The sequence below is a fragment of the Tupaia chinensis genome, unplaced genomic scaffold (genome assembly GCF_000334495.1).
Source record: "Tupaia chinensis unplaced genomic scaffold, TupChi_1.0 Scaffold000494_1, whole genome shotgun sequence".
Taxonomy (NCBI): domain Eukaryota; kingdom Metazoa; phylum Chordata; class Mammalia; order Scandentia; family Tupaiidae; genus Tupaia; species Tupaia belangeri.
This window is the reverse complement of record NW_006160006.1, coordinates 2628272-2637343: the sequence shown is the minus strand read 5'-3', so window position 1 is coordinate 2637343 and position 9072 is coordinate 2628272. Positions and strand designations below refer to the sequence as shown.

Genomic DNA, 9072 nt, shown 5'->3' with positions numbered 1-9072 from the left:
GCCCCCAGCCAGCAGCAGGGGTGGCCAGAGCCCAGGCCTTACCTTGGAGCTATAAGTGGGGTCGCTGTCCACAGGGACGGGCTCGGCACCCGAGTCGGGCGCTGCCTCCTTCTCAGGAGACACCTGGATCCGGCTCGGGTGATGGAGGGAAAAGGGCTGGCTCAGAGGGAAGGCGGACAGCCAGCTGAGCCGCACGGACAGGAAGTGCGAGGGCACCAGCAGGCTGCGGTAGCGGCGCTGCAGCTCGAGGAAGTCGCAGAAGGGACTGGAGGGAGACAGCGGGGAGCCACATGGAGCAGGTTACCGCAGGACTGGGAGAGACTTGCCAGGAATGGGCAAACTGGTTCTCAGTCTGGGAGAGGAGAGCTTTGAGGTGGGCGCCTCGCGAAGGGCAGAGGTGGGTCAGATCTGGCCAGGCAGTCCACAGCCTCTAGACGGCAAAGGGAAGGCCAGCTGGGAACAGAGGGAGGCGCACACCACACCGCACACGACAGAGGCGACAACGGCCCCGCGAGAGGTTTGTGAAAACCAGTAAGAGCTCAGATGCCTAAAAAGCTGGGAGAGTGGCCTCGACAGGTACTTAGAGGAAAAACGGAAAACTCCAAAGCCCACCGCAACATGCCCAGGCTCACTTAGAAATGCAGATGAAGTAATTTTCACCAAAGTGACAAAGATGGGGCAGTGGGGACAGAGGCCTGAGGGAACATGTGTACACAGGATCAGCTGCCCCGAGGGAGCTCGCATAGCTACTGGGTGCAGTCGTGCCCCCCAGGCCGCTATCCTGTCCCAGGAACCGACCCGCGCACACAGATGTGCAGCGCTTATCACAGCAGGGGTACTCGGGTAACCAGGCTGCGGGTGGGGAACTGGCTACGTGAGGCAGCTCTGCCCCTCAGCGGGCACTGCGCAGCTGCCAACAAGGGTGAGCGCTCCGAAGCACTCGTCTGCGGGGAAGGACGCACCGAGATGCCAGGCACCACAGTGCGCACAGTCCGCTGGACACCGGGTCCCGATGCCGTTACTCAGGAACAGCGGGGCCTGAGAACGCAGGTGCGCTCACACGGCCCATCTCACTCACACGAGAAGCTGCCGCAGTGGCGAGTCCCTGCCCCACGCGGCCTCGCCCTCACCTGTCCACAGTATAGGGTGTGAGATGGACCCGGTAAGGAGGCAAGTCGTGCCTGGGTTTCTTCGCGCCCCAAGGCTCCCCACCGGCCCGCTGCTTGCGTTTCTTGGAGTCATAGTCATCGCTGAAGGTTGATCCATCATCAAAAGAAAAACACTGTTAGAGGCGTGTTCAATACACACTGGTCAGAGAGAAAGAACTGAAAACTGGCCAATCTCCAACCTCACAAAACTAGATGAAGCAGTCACACTGAGAGCCGTGACGGAATGCTACAGACCCTAAAGGGGACACGTCAGCCCCCTCATAGCAGTGAGCGCTCCTATGTTAAGCAAATAGTATGCAACGCTATACATACAGTGGGCCTCAACTCTGCAAAGAAAAAAAAAAGATTTAAAAGACAAAAAATAAAATATTACTGGTGATGTCTTTAATAAGCTTATGAAAAATTTAATTTTTCTGAGTTTTATAAATTATAATTAACAGTTTTCTGAAATGAGAGAAAAAATTTAACCTTTTTTTTTTTTAATAAGACACATGGTATCACACTATGGGTTCTATAAACTTTTGTTCTGGGCCAGCCAGTGGCGTGATGGTTAAGGTGGCTGGATCTCACATAGCCAACTACACGGTTTAATTCCCAGGCCCAGTGGTTTGAAAAACAATGGGCATGTCGGGGAACCAGCAGTTAGCGTAATGGCTATGTCGCTGGACTCCCACGTAGTCAACCGCAGTTCGCATCCCAGACCTGGCGGCTTAAAACTCACGCCGGTCCTGTGTGCGTGCGTGCCCAGGATCCCGAGAGGAGAATGGAGAAGGGATTGCGGCGTGACCATCCCCCCTGGAGGGTGATTTCTCGCTTTCTGTCTCTATGTCTGTTTTTCTGGCGAGCGCACGCGCCCTACAGTGAAAAAATCTCTCTCTCAAAACAAACAAACAAACAATGGGCGCGTGTGTGCTTGCCCCACATCTTGAGAATAGGGGGAAGGGAATAGTGTAGCCATCCCCAGGGCACTTTCTCACTCCCCTATCTCTGTCTCTGTCTCTCTGACAAGCATATACACACTACTGCAGATTTTAAAGGGGGGACAGCAGATGGCATAACAGCTATGTTGCTGGACTGCCACATAGTCAACCACAGTTCAAATCCCAGACTCGGCGGCTTAAAACGCACATGGGGTGCTTGTGTGTGCATGCCCACAATCCTGAGAGAATGGAGAAGGGATTGCGGCGTGACCATCCCCCCTGGAGGGTGATTTCTCGCTTTCTGTCTCTCTATCTCTCTCTGTCTGTCTGGCAAGCGCACGTGCCCTATAGCAAAAACCTCACCAAAAAAAAAACAGTTACCTTTAAATGAGAGGCAGTGAAAACCACACACTTTTACTTTAAATGGACCTAATAGCACGTAGTACCTTAGGTGTTTTTCTAAGTCCCTCACAGCACTGCCGTTACAACAGACAAAAATATTAGGAGAGAGGGGACCAGGAGGTGGCGTGGTGGATAAGGCTCTGGACACTCCTACATGGCTGACCCTGGTTAGAGTACAGGACCTGGTGGCTTGCTTTCTCACTTTCCCTCTGTGTGTGTGGGTGGGGGTGTGTGTGTGTGTGTGTGTGTGTGTGTGTATCTCTGGTCAAATTGAAATAAATGAATGAATACATAAAATTAAATAAATAATTTTTAAAATATATTAGAAGAGAAAATCTTTAAGTCATTCGTTATAAAACGCCAGAGTGATAAGGGAAAATTCCTGTTTCCTGAGAAAAATTAAACAAACTGTCACCCTCCGTGCCTCAGGAGCTGAGCTGACTAGATCTAGCAGAAGCGTCTGTTCTTTCCTTTCAGCCCGGCTGGGTGGCTCCATGGGGTCCAGCCCCGAGGAACCGGGTTGGTTCTGTTCAGCATGCAGTCTCTCCCTCCTGTTCACCTGGGCCCTGGTCTGTTCGTGAGCGTCTCCATCCAAAAGCAGCCCGACCCACCCTGCCAGGCCATCAGTATGGCCATGTTTCTAAGAGCTGTTCCCAAGTCATCTGGACAGCCCCGTCCAGCTCACCGGCGGCTGACGTAAGAAACAAACCCTTCAGTAATGGCCGCCAACTTCTAGCTAAACAGTCTGTCCCACGAACCCTGTGGATGTGCGGCCACAGCTCTCCCCTCCCTGCCAGGGCCAGGGCAGGAGGCGGTGCTAGCAGCAGCAGGAGCAGCTGGCTACACCTGGCTACGCCCTTGGGAGCAGCAGTCCAGGGAACACTGGTCCCTGCTCCCTGAAGCCTGGACTCAGAATACAGCTCAGCTTCCATGCAGGGCCATCCGCACAGCAGAGTGCTTTACAGATGGATGTGAGCCTCCCAGGGGGACTTACTCCCACTACCCTCTTCCTCCTCTGCAGTCTCCCTGCTGACGCAGGCGGCCTCGACCCAGTGGTTACTTCACTGTGCGGGAAGCTGCACCTTGGTGGCATCATGGCCACAGCAGTTACAGGGGCGTGGCACAGGGCTGGCACATCCAGGGCAGTCACACAGCATGCCTGGGGCCAGACGGCAGTGCAGCAGTATGGCGCTGCACTCCACGAGGCTGCAGGCCCGGCCCGGCCCGGCCGAGTGTGGGGTGACCGTGGCTTCAGGACCGTCGAGGGTGCACTCTCTCCCTCCCCTGCCTTCACACATAGAATGAACTGTTTAAAAGTCTGCAGCCAACTGCAGAGAAATCCCGAATTCTGAACCTGAACTTAAGCAGAAAGCCCACATCAGTCAGGATTTTCACTCAAGCTGCCCTACCCATGACAGCCCTTGCTGTGAGTCTGCAGCAAAGCCTTCAATGATCTTTGAACATGCAAGGGGGGAAGGTTCTTAGAAGCTGAAGGCCAGGGGTCTGACAGGTGGCATGGTGGTTAAGGGTGCTGGACTGCTGCACGGCCAACTGGTTCGAGTTCCAGACCTGGCAGCTTGCTTTCTCACTTTCTCTCTCTCTCTCTCACTCTGGTCATATTAAAATAAATAAGGTTAAGTAAAATGATTCTTAAAGAGAGGCAGACGCTGAGGGCCAGGAAGATGAGACGAGGTGTGGGTGTGCACAAAACAGGCCAGTGAGCGGACTGTGGGACAGAGCGTTTCAAGCACTGGGGCTGAGGACAGCAGGCCCTCACAGCCTCCCAGTCACAGTGACCCACTCGGAGCAGGCACTAGCTTCGGCGTGGAGGCCAATCGGCACCCTTTGCCTACACTTTCTTTCTCTTCTTTTTTTTTGCGAGAGGGGATGTTTGCCCACTACAGAAATACAGGGAGAGCGAGCGAGTGCCCTATGGAGGATGGCCATGCCACAGTCCTTCCTCCTCCACTCCTCCTTTCCAGACTTTGGGCACACACACACATGCACCAAGCATATTCCTCAAGCCACCAAGTCCAGAACTTGAACCACGCAGATGGCCACTTGGGATCCAGCCACCTTAACCACCAGGCTGCTGGCTGGTCCTGAGTTACTCCATGCTCCCCTGAAGTATCTGCACTGGTCTGTAGTCAGCCCTTACCATGTAATAAGCTACTGGGGTCTGGGGTAGAAGGTGTTTCCTTCGCTGGACAGTTCTCACTTGGACATGGGGGAGGGCTCCGTGGGATTTCCTGTTTGTCCAGTTGTCGAGATTTATCCATTTGGATCTACATAAATTCCACCCTAAAGAAGTGTTTACCTTAAAATAGTCCAGTGATCAAATTAAAATAAAGTTAAATAATTCTTTTTAAGAACAATCAGGCGGGGGCAGTGACTAGATGGAGGTAGAGGTGGACAGGAACAACAGGTGGTGACACTGGAAGTTGCGAGGCGGGCAGAGCCCATCACACTTGTCTGCTAATTTTGCACGTAGACTCTCCGTACATGTGTCAGAAAAACTTAAAATGAAGCCAGAACTAGAACTAGTCATAAACTAGCCTGGAGCCAAGCTCCCAGAGACGGCAAAAAAAGCCCTCAGGCACAGGCACGCAGGGCTGGAGAGGCCGGGCAGCAAGCCCCGCTGTCCCCAGTGCACCAAGCACCAAGGACAGCCGAGGCCCAGGGAACCAGGCCTGCTCCACGCTCACAGCCTGAGTCTCCCGGGAGAGTGCAACACATGTGCAACACACACCCCCTTGTGCACACACTCATGTAGGCAGAGGACTCCAGTAGGAACTGAGATGCATGCTACAATGTTGCTTCTCTCTGATGGTACTGTTTCCTGTACAGTTTTGATTCTCGGTATCAAAATTTACAGGTTAGCAATAAAAGGGGAGCATATACTTAAATGTACCTCACAGCCTAGGTGTGTGGTGCACACCTGTAACCCCCGAGACTCAGAAGACTGAGGCAGGACTGAGTTTGAGGCTATGCTGGGCAACTTAGCAGGACCCTATCTCTAAAACAAGAAAGTATCTCAACACGACATCTTAAGAGAAAAACTAGGGGCAGGAGGTGGCGTGGGGTTACGGTGGCTGGATCCCACATGACCACAGTTCGAGTCCCAGACCTGGTGGTTTGAAAATGCCGCCGGGCACGTGTGTGAGCGTACGTCCCAAATCCCAATAACAGAATAGAGGAGAAGGGACTGTGACGTGACCCCCTACCCTGGGGAGTGACTTCTTGCTCCCCTCCTCTGTCTCTCTCCAGTGAACACATACCCTATGGGAAAACATTTTAAAAAGCTCCAATCCTTGCACACACAGCTCCATTTGTCTGCTAAGGAAGCAGGACCTAGCTGCAGAAAGGAAGTGGCGTCACTGCGCCTAGAGGCAGGCAAAGCCCTCCCCGCCTGGCCCTCCTACCTCCGGCCCTGATCCAGGCGTCCGTGAGGGCCCCGCGCAGGAAACCTGCTGAGATGGCTCAGGTGCAGCGTGTGGGACGTCTGGAAGAGGCTCAGAGCTGCAGAGAGGGGCGGGCTGGTGACCCGAGAGCCCCACAGCCTGTGTAGTCCCCAGTGTGCAGAACACCCACTTCCACCCAGAGGACCCCGCAGAGCCACACCCTACATCCATGCCACTGCTACTCACGCTTCTGAGGAAAAAGCGGGGGAATCCGGTGAGGCTGGAAGATCAACTGGGGCTGGGCTCCCAGGATCCCTTGCTTCTGGCCCAGGGCTGCCACATGCAGAAGAGGAGGTGCCGGGGACTTCAGCAGGGGCTGCAGGGCAGTGGCAGGAGGTTCAGGACTCTGCCCTAACGGGACAGCCCACGCCTCGACAGCACTGAGCTTCTGCCCAGCTGCCCAGGCCCGGGGCTCTTCCCGCCCTGCCCGAAGCACTTGCTCGGGAGAGACAAGTACCTGGTTGGAGAGCGTCTGCACCTTGACGGCGTTCCAGGGCACGGCCTGGCCTGGGTTGTACGCAGCCTTCACCAGCACCTTCTCGCCCAGCTGTGGCAGCCGGCCCTTCACCACGCTGCAGCACACAAGCCGGGAGACCCCGTCAGGAGACGACCCAGCAGAGCCGCCCCAGAGACCCTCCCATCAAGATTCCATAGGATCGCGTAAAAATAGCAAAGCAGTGGCTTAGAGGGGCCCACAGCATCTGGCAGGACTGAACCTGAGCACTTCCAGGAGGGGACCAGCCTCCAGCCTACCTTAGCTGAAAAAAGACCTCTTCGTCCACCACCCCGAAGTAGTCGTGCAAGCTGGTGACGATGCCAGTGAAGACCCGCTGTTTCTCCCCACCCTGCAAGAGAGGAGGCCAGGGGAAAAGTCACAGCAGCCTGGCCTGAACGCACTCTGCCACTAGGGCTGTGCCTCTGTCCACACCCCAGCCAAATACTGAGTCCAGGCTCACGGGGAAAGGTGCATTTGCTAAGAGTGAATGTGAACGTAAACGTGAACGTGAGCCATCTTTGGGGAGAGGGGCAGAGGACCATCTGATTCTTGGCCCAGAAGTATCTAAGCTATCTAGTTCTTTAATTGCAAAGGGCTCACAAAAGATTTCCTGGAGGCCCAGCACGGTGGTTCAGGGGTAGGGGTGCTGCTACAGGGTACTGGAAGCCCTACAGAGGGCCCTAGGTTAGCATCCCAGGTGACCTGGACATGCTGGGAGGGGTTGTGCCATGAAGACCCTGTCACGGGTGCCTGTCTCACTCTCTCTGGAAATGAGTAAAGCTATTTACTTCATTTTAAGATCTTCGACTGCTGGAGGGTGTTTGTGCTCACTAGAGAGATGGAGAGGGAGGAAGCACGCTCCCAAAGGGGCAGTCACGCTGCAGCCCCTTGTCCATGCTGTTGGGATTTGGGGTGCACAAGCACCTGCCACATTTGTCTAGCTGCCAGGACCAGGATTCAAACCTCGTTGGACATGTGGGTCTGGCTTTCTTAACGACTAGGCTAAGAATGTACAATGGAAAAGGTTCTTAGAAACTAAAGGCCAGGCAGATGACAAGAGGTGTGGTGCGCACAAAGCAGGCCAGTCATTGGACAACGGGCCAGAGGGTTTCAAGTAGTGGCGACTGTGGTGAGTTTGGGGCCAGCCCAACTTGTTGTTTTTAGTAAGATTTTTGCTATAGGGCATGTACACTCGCCCGAGAGACAGAAAGGCAGAAAGCAAGAAATCACCCCCCGGGGGGGATGGTCACACCACAATTCCTTCTCCAGTCTCCTCGTAGGATCTTGGGCACGCGCGCACACGCGCGCCTGCTGAGTTTTAAGCCACCAGGTCCAGAAATCAAACCACAGTCAACTACATGGGAGTCCAGCAATGCTGGTCCCCCAAACTAATTTTTTTAAATATGTTTTAAAAGATTTCTCTAGAGCCAGAAGTTAAGAATCCCCCAGGGAGGCAGCAGGTGGCATGGCGGTTTGAGAGCAGGTGGCTAGAAAAGCACCCAGCACATGTGCGTGCGTGCCCAAATCCCAGAGGAGAACAGGGCACTCCAGCGTGGCCCTCTCCCCGGGGGTGACTTCCTACTTTCCCTCTCTGTCTCTCTCCGGGGAGCGCAAGCGCCCTACGGCAAAATAATAAAAGACTCTCCCATCTGAGTGGCGTGCAGTCACCCCGGTACTGGCCCACTGCTAGGACGGGTCAGGAACGATGAACACCGCAATGCAAGGCGTGAACACGGTGCAGTTGCAAGCTGAACCATGAGAAAGGTGCCCCGCCTACCTGAAGGTGCCTGGCATTCTGGGACAGGTCTGTAGCCACAGGAGGGGTGAGCAGACCAGGAGGGGGGCCCAGTAGAGACGTCGAAGCTGTGCCTACAGGGACAGAGAAGCCATCTCCAGAACTGCACCTTAAGCCCAAGAGTCAGCTGAGGGCACCGTAACCCCCAGGGCCCAGGGGCCCTGACCAGAGACTCCACTAGGCTTCAGTGGCAAGTCCTGTGGTCCTTACACACCAACAGCAAACAGCTTTCCACCACAACCCGCCAAGAGGCACACCTCTGAACACTAACCCCAGCGCGCACGCCCCAGGAAGGGAGAAGGGGTCACCTGAGAAGTTGCGGCCCCCTGGAAGCGGGCTGATCCGCTGGCGCTTAAACTGGGACATTGGGAATGCGGTCCTCTTCCGGGGTCGTGGGGAATCCTTCAACCAGAAAAGAAAGGCGTTAACAGTGCACGTGGAATGTTTCCATCCAACTCCGGGAAAGTGGACACTCAAGGAAGGCAGGAGCGGTGCCTGAGGGTGAATGGAGGGCATGGATGTGGTCAGAGGAGTCGCTAGTGACGTCCCTTAGCTCGGTCTGCCCTCGCAATAACCTAGCTATGGGGGACACTGTCGTGCTGATTTACAGAAAAAGAAAGACTTCGTGAGACCGAAGCTGGCCTGGGGCCACTTAACCAGGTAGGGACACACCGGGACTCACCGCCAGGTCTCCCAGCAACTTAGCGGCCCTCTCACGATGCCACGGCACCAGGGTGGCTGGCGGGGCTGGGGCTGGAGAGGGCCCGGGTGACATTCATTCATTCAAAAACGTCCGCCAAGACGCCGCAGGCAGGACCCGGGAAAATGG

At 55.0% G+C, this 9072-nt stretch overlaps 1 protein-coding gene across 1 annotated transcript in view; it reads right to left on the bottom strand.

Annotated features, from left to right (window-relative positions):
- Positions 1-9072, bottom strand: part of CCAR2 (cell cycle and apoptosis regulator 2) — a gene marked incomplete in the record, with an annotated part of 18680 nt that overhangs the window by 9120 nt on the left and 488 nt on the right. The window contains 8 exon segments of the mRNA XM_014590886.2: positions 43-265; positions 1131-1250; positions 5914-6010; positions 6139-6268; positions 6410-6524; positions 6706-6797; positions 8226-8317; positions 8552-8645. Coding sequence (XP_014446372.1) covers positions 43-265; positions 1131-1250; positions 5914-6010; positions 6139-6268; positions 6410-6524; positions 6706-6797; positions 8226-8317; positions 8552-8609 — 927 coding nt within the window.